Source organism: Rhodnius prolixus, unplaced genomic scaffold, assembly GCF_049639745.1.
Source record: "Rhodnius prolixus isolate KJV_2025 unplaced genomic scaffold, Rpr scaffold_6, whole genome shotgun sequence".
Classification (NCBI taxonomy): Eukaryota; Metazoa; Arthropoda; class Insecta; order Hemiptera; family Reduviidae; genus Rhodnius; species Rhodnius prolixus.
The window spans coordinates 504,744-525,614 of NW_027411634.1; the positions used below are offsets into that span (position 1 = coordinate 504,744).

Consider the following 20,871-nt stretch of genomic DNA (forward strand, 5'->3'; position numbering starts at 1 on the left):
ATGAATGTATTGTGTTTAATAAGAATGTATTGTGTTTAATACGAATGTATTGTGTTTAATACGAATGTATTGTGTTTAATACGAATGTATTGTGTTTAATACGAATGTATTGTGTTTAATATGAATGTATTGTGTTTAATACGAATGTATTGTTTTTAATATGAATATATTGTGTTTAATATGAATGTATTGTGTTTAATATGAATGTATTGCGTTTAATATGAATGTATTGTGTTTAAGAATTAAAATAGCGGGTCACCGCAGCCACAAGAGGCTTATTGTGTCAGCCTCCTTTTTGGATCTAGTAGACGAAACGTCCCTCTACTGTAGAGGTTCCTCTACTAGTTCTTTTTGCGCTAGCATCTCCTTTGGTCTCAATGTTCCAAAGGTTTCATAGCGCAACCACTTTTGCAACGCAATCGAACAGCAGGTGGCAGGCCGTTTCCTGCTCTTCCTGACACAATCTGCACACCGGTACCGAGTTAATAAGCCCCCCCCCTCACCTTGTACAGATACTTCCTGGACCTACCATACCCTGTGAATAGAGTAATCTGATTTCTACCCAGGCCCAGAGTCTCTTTGGTTCTTTGTTTACACATCCAAGACATCACACACTTACCTGAGTGTTTAACCCCAGGAAACGTCACCCAATAAGCCCCTACCTTGTGTAGATGCTTCCTGAACCTAACATGCCCTGTGTGAATAGGCTTGTAATCAGAGTAATCTGATTTCTGTGCCCGAGCACAGAGAGTCAGTTTGGCTCTTCGTTTACACAGCCAAGGCAAGCAATAGTCTTACTGTGTTTAACCACCCAGGACACATCACCCAGGTTCTATTCATGCTCTCTCTCCAGATTCAATCTTCGATAACAGCACGAACTACCACTCTTGGGTGATCCCCCAGGACCAGGTGTCTAAGAATGGCCAAAGTTCAATTTTGGTAACAAAATCATGTCTTAAAATGATTAAATTGTAACCATTAAATCTTACGAAAATTGTGTACCCAATGTTCACGCACAAATTTTTTGTTTTTAAATTTATAAATTCATTATTAATGGCCACCATGGCTTTTAACAGAAAAAGGGAAGCTTGTCCAATGGAGTTTGGAAGGAGAAGATTGGATAGAGGGGTCACTGACGGAAGAGTAATTTCTTTAAAATGGTTTTCAATTTCCGGTTTAAAGGACGTTGGAAATAGAGAGGATAATGTAATGTTACTTAATAGCCCAGCCTAAATTCTCCTCCCAATCCAGGGCAGGGCCACCATTTTTAACTTGGGAAAAAAATCCCCTCCTACTTTGTTTTTTTTCCGTACTAAAACAATAACAATTAAGTTAGGAATATTAGCTTAGGGGACTTTAGTATTGTGTCTCAGACAGAACGACCTTAACCGAGCCAACAAAACTTTTCACTTTAAGTTTTTGTCTCCGAGACTTGGTGAAAAACAACTGTTTTTTCTTTTTGTTTTTTTTTGGGTGGGGGATAGGAGTAGGGTAGGGGAATGAAGTGGTGGGGGAAATCATTGGAGTGGGAGTAGGGGAAGTATTTATAGTGGACGGAGTTCTTTTGCAGGGATGGGTTGGTTACTTACTATCATGCTTGCAATACCCACTGGCTCCATCTTTCCCTCTTTCTCAGTTCTTTCTCCTCTCCCACCCTATTTCTCATTTCCCTCCCCTCTCTCGATGTTTCTCTTTCTTAATCCCTTCCTGGTTACGGGTGATTACGGGACGAATTAAACGAGCACACATCCTAATCTAGCCCCACCTAGCAGCTACCTTTAGCTTTGTAGACGTCCCCCAATTTTCGATGTTTAGTTTTTTAACGTTAAGAAGCCCCCTTTTATATAGCACCTTCAAGCTTTCCCTAGAAAAAGGACCATTTTGAATTTAATGTCTGATTTTGTGCCCTACATAATATAAAGGAGCCGCTAAATTTACTGCTATAATTCACGAGTTTTTATGAAAATTTCTAGATACGGAAGTAGCGCTTTGCTCCATGGAAAGATTTACTTCCTGGAGGAGGGCGCCACAGTAGCCGAGCGGTTAAGAGAATAGACCCGCGTAGCTAAGATGTATTGTTGGTTAATGGATTCGATTCCACAGTCTAGGCCTTGGATTTTATTTAATGGTTAATATGAAAAATTTATAGTAAAGTATGTTAGGCGGTTATAGGCTAGACCCGCGTAGCTAAGATGTATTGTTGGTTAGTGGATTCGATTCCCTCGGTCTAGGCCTTGGTCTTTATTTAATGTTAATATGAGAAATTTATAGTAAAGTATGTTAGGCGGTTAGAGGCTAGACCCGCAAAGCTAAGGTGTATTGTTGGTTAGTGGATTCGATTCTCCCGGTCTAGGCTTTGGATTTTATTTAATAGTTAATATGAGAAATTTATAGTAAAGTATGTTAGGCGGCTATAGGCTAGACCCGCATTGCTAAGATGTATTGTTGGTTAGTGGATTCGATTCCCAGTAATAATAAAAGAAATTTACAGGCGCCACGGTAGCCGAGCGGTTAGAGGCAAGACCTGCGAAACTAATATGTATTGTGGTACTGGGTTCGATTCCCGGTCTTAGGCCTTGGATTTTATTTAATGATTAATAAAAGAAATTAATAGTAAAGTATGTTTGCTAGTCGCCTCCGTCCACGACACCTAATTGGTAGTTGGACGTTAAGCCCCGCCTGAAAAAATAGGCGATTACTTTACTTTACTTTTAAAAGAAATTTACAGTAAAGTATGTTTGCTAGTCGCCTCCGTCCACGACACCTAATTTGGTAGTTGGACGTTAAGCCCCGCCTGAAAAAATAGGCGATTACTTTACTTTACTTTTACTTCCTGGACATTTTCTTACAAACATACTATTTCCTTTTTTAACTTCCTATTCTTCTTGCCCTAGTTTCATAAGGGGGAGGATTCTACAAAAAATTTTCCCAGATAATTCGATTAAAGGAGGGACTCTTGGAAGTGTAGGGAGGCGCGGCCATTTTACTCTCTAAAGTATCATTTCAGAATAATGTACAACTGTGCGTGATTATATTATGTAGTAAAGGGTGGTTAAAATTGTCTTGATTAAATTCCGAAGTTCGTAGAATATTCTAAAATTACCGGAGGTTACCACATTTCTCCATGGATTTTTTCACTTTTCTGAGATTTTGAGGTATTCTAAATTTTATCTAAGCTGCGTATTAGTACCAAAAAAAATTTTTGGGTGGGGGGAAATTCATTTCAGGATTTTGAGGTGCTTAAAATGTTTCTAAAAGTGGAACTACTCTCAAATTGTAGCCAGTGAAAGTGGTGTTCAGTGTTTAGAACAGATTTTTTCGTCTTTCTAGAAGCTTCCGGTATTGGATATTGATATATCAGCTGAGTGCCAGTACTGGACAATGTTGTCTGTTACGAGAGAACACTATCCTAAAGCCAGTACTGCAGAAAAAATGAATCTAAATATTGACTCGCATATAAAGCCCCCCTCCTAAATAAGCCTACTCTAAAATTCAAATGGTGAAAAAAAAAAATTAACTTCGTTTACCAAGGAAATGATTTCCCCTCTAATTCAGTAAAAAGAGGGGGATGTATAGTACGTATTACAGCTCGACCAAGCCGACATCATTAATATTATAAACTCAGCAAGCGGGAGCCCATGGTAACCGTAATGAAATGTGTGGTAGCTCAGCGACAACTCTTACCCCCCCTCCCCATAAGTAGGCTACTCCATGTTTAGTTACATGGACCCACTGGGCTACCCAGCTGTTCACTGACTGAATAAGCTCCTGGAGAGTTTTCTAGAGATTTTCTCCTTTTTTTTTTTTGCAACTAGAAATGGGAAAGCTTCTCAAATGTAAAAAGCTTTCCACTTGGAACATTTTAACCACACTGAATGTCTATAGAAATGGAAAAAAAAAGAAAAAAAAAAACAAGAAAACGGAAATGGACTAAATCTGTTCATCTAATACGCACTGACTTCCGGTTAGTTAAATCTCTCTCTCTCTCTCTCTCTCTCTCTCTCTCAAGGATTTATTTAAACTTTGGACGTTTTACTGAATGTTGTTGACTTTTTAAGTTAATCATTGTAGATCTAATTTCGTCTGGACACCCACAGGACTAAGTAAGGTACCGGAAAGTAAAAATGCCACCAATAAGAGAGATACACTTCCGTTTTGCACGGTGTGTTTTAGAAAACGCAAATAAATTGAAAAATCTATATTAGTTAAGTGACGCTTCCAAATAATAGGTCTACGTCAATTCGGCAGTTTTGGTTTTATACCATATACAGGGTGATCTAATTAAAACGCACCAATAACTTTTTAGGAAAGCGGAAATCCGGAAAAATCCATGAAGTAAACTATATGTTTTTTTTAGTCTACTTTTCAAATTTACTACCCCCGAAGCTGTATCTTTATTTTTAGCGGAGTTACGGCCAAAAAAACTGATCGGGGTTATACAGGGTGTCCAAAGCTATATGGATAACGACTTTTTCTCGGAAACTAAGATAGCTAGAAAAAAACTAAAAAATACGTGTTCCCTTAGTTTTTTGTTAGGAATCCAAATTTACTTTGTAAATTTTTTTCGATGCTTCCAGAAGCGAGATACAGGCACCAACTTCGTTTTTTCCAAATAGGGAGGTGCGGTTTTTATTTCAGAAATAGATTCCTCTATTTTTTTTAAAGAAAAATTTACATGAACGGTTTTTTTCTGTGAGCGATATTTTAGAAGTTATGAATGAAAACATGATTCTTATAAGAAATGTCAAAATGATAATATTATAACGGTTTTTTGATTGAATAAGAAGAAATGTACTATTTTATTATAAATTTTACTCCTCATTAATATTACAGATCATGCTCGAAATGGCCTCCACCATTAGAGATGCATAGACATGCTCTTTCCTGCCAATTGCCCCTTACTGACAAAGAAATAGATTTGAATTTAACCGAGTTATAGGCATCTATTATTCTTTGCTTTAGTTCATCTACAGATGCAATCCCGGCTTGATTCTGATGCACCTAGATTTAGAAATGCTTTTCGATAAGCAGAAATAAGGAAAGAAAGAAAAAAGTTATGAATAATCAACTTGTTTTTCAGGTATCCCCAAAGGAAATAGTCCATAGGTGTCAAATCCGGTGAGAGAGGTGGCCACTGAATAGCCTCCGTGATGGATATAACACCATCATTTTTAGCATTTCTAAATCTAGGTGCATCAGAATCAAGCCGGGATTGCATCTGTAGATGAACTAAAGCAGAGAATAATAGATACTTGTAACTCGGTTAAAGCCGAATCTATTTCTTTGGCAGCAAGGGACAATTAGCAAGAAACAGCATGTCTATGCATCTCTAATGGTGGAGGCCATTTCGAGCATGATCTGTAATATTAATAAGGAGTGAAATTTATAATAAAATAGTACTTTTCTTCTTATTCAATCAAAAAACCGTTATAATATTATCATTTTGACGTTTCTTATAAGAATCATGTTTTCATTCATAACTTCTAAAATATCGCTCACAGAAAAAAATCGTTCATGTAAATTTTTCTTTAAAAAAATAGAGGAATCTATTTCTGAAATAAAAACCGCACCTTCCCATTTGAAAAAATGAAGTTGGTGCCTGTATCTCGCTTCTGGAAGCACCGAAAAAAATTTACAAATTAAATTTGGATTCCTAACAAAAAACTAAGGGATCACGTATTTTTTAGTTTTTTTCTAGCTATCTTAGTTTCCGAGAAAAAGTCGTTATCCATATAGCTTGGGACACCCTGTATAAGGACCACTGGTTTTGACAATGATTATGAAAATTACCTGAAAAATTGAGAAAAATGACGTTCGCCCCGTTTCGATATTTCTAATATTTGTCGAGATATTTAAGATCAAAGCTACAATTTTATCTTCTTCGTGATCGGTTTTCCAATATTAATTTTCCGCCAGTTTTGAGGAGGTTCTCTGACTGGAAAAAGAAACGTTATTTGTGACGCAAAAATTTCATGGATACACAATAAAACAAGCGTGATACTATCGATAAAATTAAAGGTAAATAAAATTGTATTTTTTGCTTGTTACAAAAATAAAAAAGAAGCAAAATGCATCACAATAAAATGTGGGAATTGTGAAGGGGGGAAAAAATATCTCTACAAATATTACGTCAAAATTTAGATTAATAAAAAATAACAGTGACGTATAAAGATGGCGGCCACTACAGTACACACGCGCACGCGCACAATGTGAATACTGAAATGGGATTAGCGGTATCTCTAGTGACAAAGAGAAAATGTCAGCCTTCTACATATTTGAATTTTTAAAATAGTTTTTAGAATGATAACTGATCTGGCCCGTTTATTTATTTATTTATTTTTATATTTATCATCACCAGACAAGATCGATCTAATTTTCATAAATATAATATATTTTTTTTAAAAATTAATTTAATGCTAAAGTTATTTATTTGACCACACTCATCCACACAGATGAAATAGTACTTTAGTTACTGTGAACCTCAAAATAGGTTATTTTTGGTGATAACTTAATAAATAGAAACTCTAAATGATCCCAAAATACTTTCTTCTCTGGATGGGGTCAACAGGTAGAGATATTGATGTCCCCAGATAGTAACCATACAGAGCCATAACCTAAACACGAATCACATACATTACTAACGTAGCCCAACACCATTTCATATCAGAGCCATTAATGAAGGTACTCATCATGTCAAATAGGTGAATAGAGCGCAAACGTTTTCTCACCTGATATCCTAATAAACTATCGAAGAATGTTAAACTTTATAAATAGTTTACTTAATATTTAACAAAAAACTAAGAACAATATTTTTATTATTATTATTATTTTTTTTTGTTTCAGTTAAACCATTAGACGTTCGGATTCTTGCCTCAAGTCAGCCATTATCCGTTGGTCGTAGATACGATCTGATGTGCCAATCTACTGGTTCAAGACCTCCTGCCAAAGTCACTTGGTGGAAGAATGGACATCGTCTGGAAAGAACTAAGGAAACGGTAAGTTAGGGTTTTTATAAAAAAAATAAATAAATAAAATTATTATCAATTCATTATATGATTCATGGTCTCCTGGTAGCCGCTCGTAAAGATGAAATAAATAAATAAAAGTAATTATTCATTATATGATTCATGGTCTCCTGGTAGCCGCTCGTAAAGATGAAATAAATAATTAAAAAGGGAAGGGATTAGCTATGAGGTTAGCATACTGGACTCCCACGCGGAGGTCCCGGGTTCGAATCCAGCAGCTGACCCTTAGATTTTCTCTTCCTAGGAGCTTCTTACAGCTCACTGTCCGGTGATGGACAGTGTTGTCTGTAACGAGAGAACACTGTCCGGAGGCCGGCAGTGCACTGGAAAAAGCTCCGGGCGCTAATGACCTCAGCTGTTGATGCGCCAAAAAAAAAAAAAAAATAAAAAAATAAAAGTAATTATTCATTATATGATTCATGGTCTCCTGGTAGCCGCGCTTAAAGATGAAATAAATAAATAAAAGAATTAATTCATTATATGATTCATGGCCTCCTGGTAGCCGCGCTTAAAGATGAAATAAATGAATAAAAGTATTAATTAATTCATTATATGATTCATGGCCTAGTAGCCGCGCTTAAAGATGAAATAAATGAATAAAAGTATTCATTAATTCATTATATGATTCATGGCCTCCTGGTAGCCGCGCTTAAAGATGAAATAAATAAATAAAAGTATTTATTAATTCATTATATGTTTCATGGCCTCCTGGTAGCCGCGTTTAAAGATGATCGTACCTCGACGATCCACACTGCACGTTAAGTTTCCTGACAAATTATGTATGATATACATAAAAAAGAAAAGTCATTTAAGCACAATGCTTTATTTCCGCTAAGAATCAGCTAGAGAAAGTAAGCAAAGAAAAGGGTTAAAGTTTAAATCTTTGTTCTGATAGTTTTGCAACTGAATTCCAGGCCTGAATACCTGGTAAACAGAGGTCGAGGCTATGGATAAATACAGAGTGGGTGGGGGTTGTGTGTGTGTTCGTTCGTCCAGTATCCATTACTGATGGAACGTGGAGGAATGAGAGATTTCCTAGGTCGGACAAGCTTTGGCAGGTCCTTGTGTATATTACAAGCGGCAGAGGCGAGAAGTCGGGCTAACTGAGAGAGCTGCTGGGTTGCCCAGGAAGGGACCGCCCCCCCCCGCCCGCCTGAATAACGGGTGAAATATTTACCAGGCGCGCACTCGTGCAATAACGTCAGCATGACCGACTGCGTGACGTCACGCTGATAAACTGCTCTCCTACTGTTTCTGACCTGCTTTCGGCTGTAGTTTGAAGGTCCTTCACCCGCTCGCTGCCTCCAGCCACCACTGTGTAGCACAGCCTAGCTGCACAGCCTGCCGGCTACTACAACGACTGGACTAATCATTCTTACTCACCCACTAACGTTCATACCGCTGGACTCCCCCCGCCGTTGTATTTTGAACTTCCAGTGGTGGCCAGAGCTCCTGTCCCTCAACAGTCCAGTAAGAGTATTACAGAATGCCACGGTTAGCGCACTTGTATTGGTATGGCCGACAAAGATAGAGAACTATAGTAAAACATGGAGGTTGGGAATGCTGCGGTCTAACTGCAGTGTTGCTCAGAGTTATGTTTTGCTCGGTAGTATACCCGCAAATCTTCTCATTGTCGGCTGCGCTTGGGACAACCCACATCCCAAGTTTTTTAAAGATTAATCTCGAGAGCAACTGTGGGTGCAAACGTTGTTTCTAGTGTCCACACTGTTTCACATTGTTCTTTCCAACTATTTTGATCTTAAGAATGGCTTCATGTGCCCCACTCTCTATTCTGGGCGCCTTTTATACCCTCAAGATCTTCCATCGAACATCCTGGTTTGTTCTTCTAGCGGGTCGAATTCCCGTACTTGTTTTCTTTCTTTTCACGAAGATTTTGGTGGCTATTAAATAACGAGACTATTGCTGTAAAACATTTTATTTTAAATTTATACATATTTAGTTATTATCACCTTCAATATACACCCCTCCCCTATCCCTAAAAACGATCCATGCGAATTTACCATTGTTCGAAACAGTGCTGGAAGTCTCTTTTCTGTGAGCTCCTGCATGTCGCGTACCGCTTTTTCTTTCACAGCTTCAACGGACTGAAATCCTGTTCCTTTTAATGCAGATTTGGACTTTGGGGAACAGTTAAAAGTCACATGGGGGCCAGGTCAGGCGAATAAGGCGTTTGGCCTAAATACTTGGCTAGAAACGTCGTCTTGACAGACAATGCAGTGTGAGCCGGCGCCGGTTGTCTTGATGGAGAACCCATGTAACTTGTTCTTCCACAAAACGGGTCGTTTTTTTTCCTTACTCTTTCACGGAGTTGAGCAAGCACCTCACGTATAGTAATGTTTGATTAATTATAAACGGATATTTTCATCTGTTTTGGACGTGGAAGGGCGACCCTTCCAACATCTCCGATGTCTTCTAGGCCATCTTGGAAACCTCTCGAATCACTCAAAAACTTGTGTACGTAATAAACATTCATCGTCATAAACTTCTTTTAATAAAAGATCAAGTTTCAGTAGCGGTTTTACCAAGTTTTGATATGAAATTTCACGACAATTCGTGGTTCTACTAAATGTGTAGTATATGTCATTCGGCAAAACGAAACTAACACCTCTTCCAGGTCAGACCAGATTTCTCTACAAACACATGAGACGCTGCACAATCGAAAGAGAAGGCTTTACACAGCTGCACAGCTGTCGCGGTCGTTAGGATTTGGCGCATGCATAGTTCTTCTGTAGCAGCATCAGTCTCGTTATTTAGTAGCCACATCTTTGTACACTGCTTTACACCCCTCTCAGAGCTGCAATATGCAAACTAAGAACCTATTTTCACCTAATTTCTTTAGATGGAGGATGGTTTTCCGAACTCCGAAATTCATTTCTTAAATCCATTTTCCAGATTGCTATCAACAACGTTAATTAATGTTTAGTATAATTAGAAATATATGATTATTATCAAAGGAAGGAGCACATTTCAGGAACAGATAAACGTAAGGACTTTCCAAAGGGAAGAGGTTCACAGGAGGCACGTCCTTACCAGGGACTCCTTAAATGTGACTTTTAATTAAAATTGTAACGTTATTACTTTCTCTTTTGGAGCGTTAACTGTGTCTGTGGGCATGACTGGAGGCAGTCATCTAGTCCGCCTTCAGTATAATAATTATTATTTAAGTATAAAATAGAAGATATTCTTAAATATTTAGAGGTTGGTTATCTCGGAGATTATGGATTGTGGCCAAAAATTAGCTGGACTGGGTTTTGGAATTTGGTGGAGCGGGGAACGGAATCTTTCCAGTTCAAAAAACCTTTAATTTTGGCTAGAAAAAACAAAGGAGAAATCCTAGGATTGAATCCGCGTTCGGGGATTAAAGCAAAGAAGAAAGGGTGGAAAATGTAAAGCCGTTTGTTGTACTGGAATTTGCCCGCAGATTCGCTGAATCTGTTGCAGTTGCCCAAGGACCTACTGCCTCTCTACAGGTACCCCAGAGTATATTGTGTGAGTGTTTGCTCGTAGACTGGGAATTCCCCGGGGGGGGGGGACGTTTCGATCCCAAGAAGTGGTGGCTAGTCCCCGGATAAGGAAATAGAAACCTCTTTAATGGAGATAAGAGACAGATGAACCTTGGACTTTGCATTGGATTTTTTCCAATTAATAAGAAAATCTTGAACAGGAAATAGAGTAAACTGGCCGAATACGAACGCCTTTGGCTCCTATATTTAGTGTTTATTTCCGGCCGTTGATAGTTTGTTTATATCACGAGTAGGGCCTGGAATGGTGTTTGAACGGTTAACAGCAACACAAATTCTTCTCAATAACCTATTTTTTTTTTTTTTTTCATGTATTTTTATTTACACATCTCGAGGGCTCTCCTAACTACATCCCTTCTAATCCCTCGAGAAACAGAGATTTAATGAAAAAAAAAAGCCATTCCCCGAGGAATCTACCTGAGTAGGTGGATGGTTGTTAACATCCTCAAGTGTTTGCGATGACGTTTTTGTATAAACCTCCTCCCACGGGAGGTAGACTAGAAGGGGTTTGGTAAGTTCCGGTTTGTGTTATCCAGGCCTAGACATCTGGTGATGTTTTTTAACTTCCGCCTTCGATTTTCCCTCCCCGTTTCGTATTTATTTATTTCCTCACAGAAGATATTTTTAGTAGCTGATTTATTTATTTTGCTCTCTCATATAAAATTTATATTATTAAGATAAAATCCAGTTGAAAAAAGTAATTATCAAACCCAGCTGTGAAAATTCCTACGACTTTGTCCTACTACAATTTTCAGAGTTCTAACCTATGAAAATTCTTTTAAACTTTTCTTTCAAGAAAACATATGGAAAATTGAAGCTTCATTTGCTAAAAAAGTGTTTCCCATTATCGTCTCGCTTTGATAAATATTACTTGGTATTTGTCCTCTATTTAGTAGATTTAATCGCATAACAGCTGGGATAATAACCACGATGAAATAACCACGCTACGCTACCATTTATATTCGCCCAAAATGCATTCAATTCTTGTGAAAATTTTATGTAAGTTTGATTCCGCAGTGCTGGACTGTAACCGGTCGTTATAAGCACGCATGTTTATTGTATCCAAGATCGATTTTTGGAATTTTTTTTTGTAGAGATTTTGGCTTCACTTCCGTTTCCGCCTTGTACTACACTTGCTGATATTTTTTTTCTTTTAAATGATTTAAGGCGCATCAACATCTAAGGTTATTGGCGCCCAGAGCTTTTTTCAGTGCACTGCCGGCTTCCGGACAATGTTCTCTCGTTACACTGTCCATCGCCCGGACAGTGAGCTGTAAGAAGCTCCTAGGAAGAGAGAAAATCTAAGGGTCAGCAGCTGGATTCGAGTCCAGTACGCCAACCACATAGCTAATCCCTTCCCTACTTGCTGATAATGTACACATTTGAGTCTGTCTCAGACGGGAACGGAAGTGAAGTCGAAATCTCCCGACACCAAACTGATTAATTCTACCTCTGGTGATGAATGAAAGTCCAAAAAACCGGTCAGGGATACAATACGCATGCGCTCTACGACGGATAAAATCAGAGGATATTATCCAGCATTGTGGTCCTGATCACATTTTAAAGAAAATCGCCAAAAGTCGTTGTCGGAAAAATAAAGAGTAAGACCATTTTTTCTCGGGCTGAAAACCGGATATTTCCGGTAAAAAAAAAAAAAAATTGAAAAATAGTAAATCCTCACGATTACAATACTTCCACAATACTAACAGTAAGCGCACATAAAGAATTTTCAAAGTAATACAATGGGGGAGAATTTGGGTCAGTGGTGTAAGAAACCAGGGGCTGTTGTTGGTTTTGCAGTTTTAGTTGCGTAGTTGTAGTTGTAGTTGTTGTAGAAGAGAAACCTGTAGGATATTTGTTAAACCTCGACAGAACTGGGTTAGCTAGCAGAAGAAGGTAGTGGTTTAAAGAGGAAGTGGAGGAGGAGGAGGTGGAGGAGGAAGAAGATTGAAGAAGCAGGTCTCTAAGGACTCTGGATGTGTAGAACAGGTTTCTAGGAGTCTCTTCTTCAGGGCCTGGGCAGGGGGGTGAGCAGACGGGTGAGAAAGTTTTTTTTGGTTGTTGTTGCTCTCTCTCTCTCTCTCGCTGTCTCTCTCTCTCTTCAAGAAAAGTAACTCCTGTTACTTGAGGAGCTCGCCCATCCTTTAAAGTTAAGTTAATAGGAAAGGATGGGGAAGTTGTAAGTAACAAACTCTTGTCGCGTCTTGTCAGCCTGTACCCCCCCCCCCCCCACCATATCGAACAAGAAAGCTCTGTCTCTCTCACTCACTCTCTCACTCCCACACTGTTTTCCCCTCCCCTCCGCTACACCCTCCGGCTTGTATTTCTCAAAACTCAACGATTGAATTCCAGATCGCCACATTCCGTAGCTCATAAGAATGGGTTCTTGTTGGGTGTGAGGGGCAACCTTCTTATGCTTCCCCCGGAAGCCTTGTTCCCTAAGATTATTGAAAATTCCTACCTTTGACAAAGTACTTCAGGCAAAACTTTCCTTTTAAACGATCCCTATAAATTTATTTTATATACATATATAACGTCATCCAGACTTTATTAAAAAACATTAAAATTATTCCCAATTCTTGTTAAATATTCCCTTTTATTCTATTTATTTCACACTTTTACATTTATTTATCAATTTAATTTTTTGTAATTTTCTATCTCTTTTAAATTTAAAGATAAAGTAAATACCGACAGTTTAATTTATCGTATTGTTTTCCGACTGAATTTTCCTCTTTGATGGTAAATAAATAAATGAAAAGTACGTGAATTGAATTCAAATCATTATTTCTTTATTTCAATAAAGTAAAGTAATCGCCTATTTTTTTCAGCCGGGGCTTAACATCCACCTACCAATTAGGTGTCGTGGACGGCAAACGTATTTTACTATAAATTTCTCATATTAAACATTAAATAAAATACAAGAACTAGTCCGGGAATCGAATCCACTAACCAACAATACATCTTAGCTTTGCGGGTCTCGCCTCTAACCGCTAAACATACTTTACTATAAATTTCTCATATTATCCATTAAATAGAATACAAGACCTAGACCAGGGAAATCGAATCCACTAACCAACAATACATCTTAGCTTTGCGGGTCTCGCCTCTAACCGCTAAACATACTTTACTATAAATTTCTCATATTAACCATTAAATAGAATACAAGACCTAGACCAGGGGAATCGAATCCACTAACCAACAATACATCTAAGCTTTGCGGGTCTAGCCTATAACCGCCTGACATACTTTACTATAAATTTCTCATATTAACCATTAAATAAAATACAAGAACTAGTCCGGGAATCGAATCCACTAACCAACAATACATCTTAGCTTTACAGGTCTCGCCTCTAACCGCTAAACATGTATTTTCAGTTGAAAATTCTGAGAAAACAAACAAAAAAAAAAACTTCCTGTGACGTTGAGGATGTTTGTTTTAATAATAAGAAAACTTTTTTTGACACAAAATGTTGAAATAAAAAGCAGAAAGTGAAACAAAAAAATACTACAACTTTGACCAGGATGAAAGGCGGGCGGTCATTTATCACGAAAAGTAAAACTTTGTGAGGAATACCAGAGTCCAACACAGAAGAATGAATTCGGCCATCATCAGAGTTTAGAGAGAGAGTGCCTAGAGTGTACAAAATTGTTTGTTGTAGGACATTAACTTAGTAGATTGCTGTTATTTGTGTTTGTGTACGTGGTTGGCGGGTGTAGGTGGCCACGTTGATGAAGGGGGAAGACACATTACTTGTCTGTATTGTTTCCTTCAGTCCAGAGGGGTTCCCTTCATGTTCATCTTGGGATGCCCCAGATGTTGTATATGTCAGAAAAGAGAGACGAGACATTCATAAATGGGGGAGCATGTGGCGGAAGACTGGAGACGGTCATGCCATTGGATGCTCTGCCGCCCCCGCCGCTTTCTGTCACATACCAAACTCACACACACACACACACAGAGAGGCTTGGGATCAAATTAAACATGGTCCAGTTTGCTGTTTATAATCTAAATTAAAGGAGCCACACATACAAAATTTTAGAAATATCCACCAGCTTGACAGACTTGACACTGATGTCCACATTAGTACAAGATGAGCTCTCTGTTCACCGGATGTTTCAGCTAAAAGTGGTTTTGTTATGGTTGAGGATTGTTGATTAAAAGAGTCTCTTTTAAAAATAAGTTTTCAAGCTTCCGTTTTCCTTTTTTACTTTCTCTTTTACTGTACAAGTAAGAGAAGTTATTTGTAATCGCACTAAATTATCAACTTGGAATTTCAACCGCCATTTTGTGGCCCCCATGAGTCTTGGAAAAATGGTTTTTACAATTTTTTTTTTTTTTCCTTTTTGTGTGTGAGTCCACTGTTACTCAGGAACAAAATACAAAAAAAATTACAGAACAATAAAATTCGATATTTCGGTTAATCAGCTGTTATAAGTTTTTGTTGGGGAGTTTTTTAGGATTTTCAAAAAAAAAAAAAAAAATAGCCCCTTTACGATTTCCGTTAAAGTTGATGTACTGATTGTAAAATATGTAGATTTAGAACTTGTTTTGGAGAAATTTTCTTCCGGATAATCCAATTAAGGGCACTTCTGTGTGACGGGGATGGGTTAGATTTCTTCTAAAATGATAAAAAAATTTAAGTATTATTCTAAAGTCAGGAGTCGAAAGAAAATTAGTTAGTGAGAGCTATGAGAATAGTAAAAAAATGATCGCCATGTTTTTTTTTCAGGCGTGGCTTATCAACCAACTACCAATTAGGTGTCCATTCCAGAAATAATTCGAATTTTACGGCAAATAGTAATTACTGAAGTCCAGGAAAATAAATTGATTTTATTTAAAAAAAAAAAAAAATACATAAATAAATGAAATTCCTAAAATGGTACAGTTTTTCTTTTTCTTTTTTTTCCTAATATTTTGTTTTTCTTTTCCAGACATCCAACGATGGAAATACAACCACAAGTACATTATCATTTGTGGCTAGTAAAGATGATGATGGGAAAAACTTATCTTGTAGAGCGGAAAATCCTATAACATCCAGCGAAGTATTACAAGATTATTGGACTCTTCACATACACTGTAAGTATCTTCAAATATATATTTAAACCTGATATGCTATCTTATTTATTTTCTTGTATATTCGTATTTTATTCTGTGTATATTTATTGTACGTTGGGGGTGGGGGTGGCTGGAGGGGCGTGGAGAATTGGGTCTGTTTTCAGGGATATTATTGGAAAATTGGTAAAAGGTTAATTTTCAAAGATTTCCCTCTTTTTGAAGCCAAATTGCACATTGAAATTGGTAGAAATTTTAACCCTAAATCATGGCTCTAAAACAGCTTTTCCCAAGTTGCTGGTACAGGAAAAATAATCAATAATGGCGGACATAATAAATAAAAATATCGTAGAAATGTTTTTTTCCTATAATTAATAAAAATTATTTTAATTAATAATATTACAACAGTAAAGTTTTTAATATGTATAGAGTAAAAAGGTTAGTCTGCCTCAAGATATAACGAGAAAATATAACAGCAGCACATTTATCAAGGATTAAAATTGTCTTTCATGCGAGTATTTTCCCCAAAACCCGAAAACACAAATGATAATTCGGATTTCAAACCCTCCTTCTATAAAGAAAATTTAGGAAAAGCTACATCATTATCCAATATGAAGATAAAGAAAATTTAATAGAATTATCATGTGACAGAACTTAAATGATAACTATGTAAAGATCTGCTTAAAGAGACTGGATTGTAATGGAGTAAGCTCCTATCCAAGCTTACATTAAATTTAATTTATTTATTTATTTATTTTTTGCCTGTGTACATAAATACAACATAAAAGGCACGTCAAACATAAGAAGAACAATAACAACTATATGCCACTAATCTAGAATAACGGACTTCGCACTGTGTATTAAAACTAACTTTATATTATATATTAAAACTTTCAGTCTTGTTTGAAATGTTCATCACTCCACTCTGCGTTTATAAATTCTTTTATCTCATAAAAGCAGTTCCTCATCAAAAAACGGGTGATGGTTCGTTTGAAGTGATTCTCACTTAACCGTCTTACACCTAAGGGAATTTTATTAAATACTCTCGCCGACATGACACTGCAAAGTTGATTGGACATCACTAGTCGTTTGTAAGGTATGCATATATCATCTTTATTACGTAGATCGTGATTATGCTTATCACCTCTAGTTTCAATTGAAGGCTCTTTTTTCTTATACAGTGCTTGTTTCAAAATGAATACTGAGGGTAGCGTCAATATATTTAATTCTTTGAAGAAAGGCCTGCAGCTGACTCGAGTTCTCTTCTTCATCATTGTTCTTACATCATTGTTCTTCATCAATTGGTACTTACAGGTAGTTGGAATGCTTAAAAGAAATTAATTTTGGAAGATTTGGGCGCATTAGAATGCTTATATCATAAACCTAATATTTCTATAATTTTTAGACAGGTATATTTACACTTAACTGATTTAAATAAAGTAAATAACAATATGTTAAATATATTTTGGAATTCTCAACAATTTATTACAAGATGTTCATTTCTTTTCAAGTTATAAGAATTATTTCTGAAATAAGATTGGGGTGGCCCTTGTGTTATTAAATTTAAAATCAATAATACAATTTTGTACAATCAAAGCCCAAAGATCAGTGTTTAATGTGTAAATAAGAACGAGCCGGAAACATTAATTGTTTATCAGCTGCCCAGTCTATGAAAGTTTTAGAATCCCACTCCATATAAACAAATATAATAATCCTAAAGAAGAACTTTGTAAATTAATTAATAATTTTTGAAGTGAAAAATATGAACGCAATTTTTAATTATTTAAAAAAAGTTTTAAAACTAAGATCTTACACTTTACAAAGTTTATAAAGTGAACATGAACTTTGAACTTCTTTGTAACAGATACATTGGTATCTCTATACAAATAAAGATAATAATAGTAAAATAACACTCGGAATAACAAATTTGCACGAAATACAATCATTTTTATGAAGTGGTACAATTTTTTAGCATGATGTAACTAGGGCTTACAATACCGAAGTAAAATCTGAATGCCGGTATTTGATATTTGAAATTTGAAATATCGGGATACCGGTATTAAAACCGGTATTATTAATAAAAAATTTTCTAGTTATATTTTTACTTACATCAGATATTATATTGACTTGTTAACAAATAATTGCTGAAATCTAATAAATATTGTTCTGAAATGAGAAGATATTATTAATTTTATTACATAGAGAGTAGGAATAGATAAAAAAATCGTGCAAATAAAAAAAGTACATATTAAATTTTATGTTATATTTTACATATAATAGGCTCGCATGGCGTTATGTAATTAAAGAAGCGAAAAATATAATTAATTGAAAGTATTTATGAAACAATATTAATAACTTGCGTTTTGTTTATTAAAGTATGCTCTTAAAAAACATAAACAATCAATCGTTTCATCATCAAGCGAGGACCGAATTTTCGTACAAATATAACCAGCCGCTGAAAAAGCTCTTTCTGATTCTACACTTGTCGGCACTATTGTCATTAAGAAATCATACACATTTTGTAAATACGTTCCTTTGGTTCCTGTTTTTTTTAAAAAAAAGTAATTTCATCTTTTATTTTTTGTTCCAGACTTGGAATTTTTTTAAACGCAGGCACGGGTGAAGTATTTAGTGTTTCGTCTATTGCTGCCTGTAGTTTTCTCTTTAATGCGTTTACGTTTACCTTGTCAGATTCTAATATTGTTTCGTTACTAATTTGAAAAGATATTGGAAGGGATGTTTCTTGCACAACTTCCATATCTTCTGTATCTTCTAGATTTTCATGTGTGAACCGTTTTGTTAAGCTTACAATTTTTTTAATGATTGTAAATTTGGATATGCGTTTAAATACTTCTACAACATCTTGTGAGCCTTTTTGCAGATACTGAAGTATTTGTGATAATTCAGTTCGTCGCAGTAAAATTCGAGATTTTAATGCTTCCAATAATTCTAATGCAATTGTAGATTTTTGCTGGGAAAGAGTATTTAACATAAATGTCAAAGAAGCGTCAGCCGACAAAAGATTTGCATCTTTTCGGCATAATGCATCTACTGTTAATTTTACAGGAGTAAGAGCAGCAATAATTGAAGATAATAAATTAAATTCTTTATCTGAAAAATGATAAATTGTGTATAAATTCAATTTTTATCAACCAATGTAATACAAAAATACCGGTATTTTTACATAAATACCGGTTTTTAATTATGGACAAAAATCGTCCGGGATTCCGGTATTCGGGATCCCGAGATCCTGGTATTGTAAGGCCTAGATGTAACTACCAAGTGGTACACGAGTCAAAAAAAAAAGGTTGGAAGACGCTGCTTTAAAAGAAATTTTCAAACACAAATTAGAATAAGAGAAGTTATCCATCTAATAAATATTTTCTACAGACTGTTTTCCCGGAAAAGCTTTTTTTTAAAAAAAAGAAAAATGAAAATCGATGATTAATGTATTAAAAGTATTTATGAAATGCTAAAAGAACTTTTGGAAACATATTAAAAAGAAAACTTGATATTATATTATTACTTCGCTAGATCAGTTTAATATTATAAAAGCGAAAATTATTAATAACAATTTCAAAATAAAAGCTCGGCTTAGGTACTCGGTAGCTAATAAAACAGCTTTTTACTTAAAAGGGTTTTACTGAAAAGCCATAGTGTTTTGCTCTTTCGAAGAATATGTTCTATGTAATATTATGTACATATATATTAAATGGATATAGAATATTCTATGTATGAAGTTCAAAAGTGTACTTTACACATGTAGGATATTAATACCATTATATAGCCTAGATCGTAGCACTGTAAAGTCAGTATTTAGTGGTATTGGGCACGATTTACTTGTTGTTTGTATGACTAAAATGTTTATGTGTGTGTGTGTGTTTGTTTGTATTTTACGCATGCGCGTGATCATTTTATGGTTGTTGGAGAAACTGGAGAATGAAAACTCAAAGTAAGAAAGGTTCTAACCCTTTTTGGATTTAATATATTGTACAATATACAATATATATATAATGTTGGCTACGTGACATTGTTTGTGAACAGCTCACTCAATATTGCCACTTTGTGATCTTCACTTTGTAAATATCTTCACAATAATCGCACTTTTATAACGCTAAGAAATGGGTTGTTAATCCTCACAGCTCATCAGAGTAAACTCACCTAAGCTACTATACGTAGTAAGAGCATTCATTCAAATGAATACCTTCACAATAATCGCACTTTGTAACGCTAGGAAATGGATTGTGAATCCTCATAACTCATCAAAGTAAACTCACCTAAGCTACTATACCTAGTAAGTGCACTCATTGTAATATGTATCTTCACAATAATCACACTTTGTAACGCTAGGAAATGGGTTGTGAATTCTCACAACTCATCATAGTAAACTCATCCAAGCTACTATGCCTAGTAAGAGCATTCATTCTAACAATACCTTCACAATAATCGCAATTTGTAATGCTAGGAAATGGATTGTGAATTCTCATAACTCATCAGAGTAAACTCACCTAAGCTACTATACGTAGTAAGAGCATTCATTCAAATGAATACCTTCACAATAATCGCACTTTGTAACGCTAGGAAATGGATTGTCAACCCTCACAACTCACCATAGTAAACTCATTCAAGCTACTATACCTAGTAAGTGCACTCATTGTAATATGTATCTTCACAATAATCGCAATTTGTAATACTAGGAAATGGTTTGTCAATCCTCACAACTCACCATAGTAAACTCATCCAAGCTACTGTACCTAGTAAGAGCATTCATTCTAACAATACCTTCACAATAATCGCAATTTGTAATGCTAGGAAATGGATTGTGAATTCTCACAACTCACCATAGTAAACTCATCCAAGCTACTATGCCTAGTAAGAGCATTCATTCTAACAATACCTTCACAATAATCGCAATTTGTAATGCTAGGAAATGGGTTGTGAATTCTCACAACTCACCATAGTAAACTCATCCAAGCTACTATGCCTAGTAAGAGCATTCATTCTAACAATACCTTCACAATAATCGCAATTTGTAATGCTAGGAAATGGATTGTGAATTCTCATAACTCATCAGAGTAAACTCACCTAAGCTACTATACGTAGTAAGAGCATTCATTCAAATGAATACCTTCACAATAATCGCACTTTGTAACGCTAGGAAATGGATTGTCAACCCTCACAACTCACCATAGTAAACTCATTCAAGCTACTATACCTAGTAAGTGCACTCATTGTAATATGTATCTTCACA

General features: G+C 35.9%; 1 protein-coding gene across 2 annotated transcripts in view; it reads left to right on the forward strand.

Moving 5' to 3' along the window:
• The window catches only part of side-VII (sidestep VII transmembrane protein), a 494,219-nt gene that overhangs the window by 361,378 nt on the left and 111,970 nt on the right, over positions 1-20,871 (forward strand). For both annotated transcript variants that reach the window (XM_074142232.1, XM_074142233.1), the window contains 2 exons: positions 6,844-6,995; positions 15,500-15,644. In XM_074142232.1, coding sequence (XP_073998333.1) covers positions 6,844-6,995; positions 15,500-15,644 — 297 coding nt within the window. The remainder of the gene's footprint in view (positions 1-6,843; positions 6,996-15,499; positions 15,645-20,871) is intronic.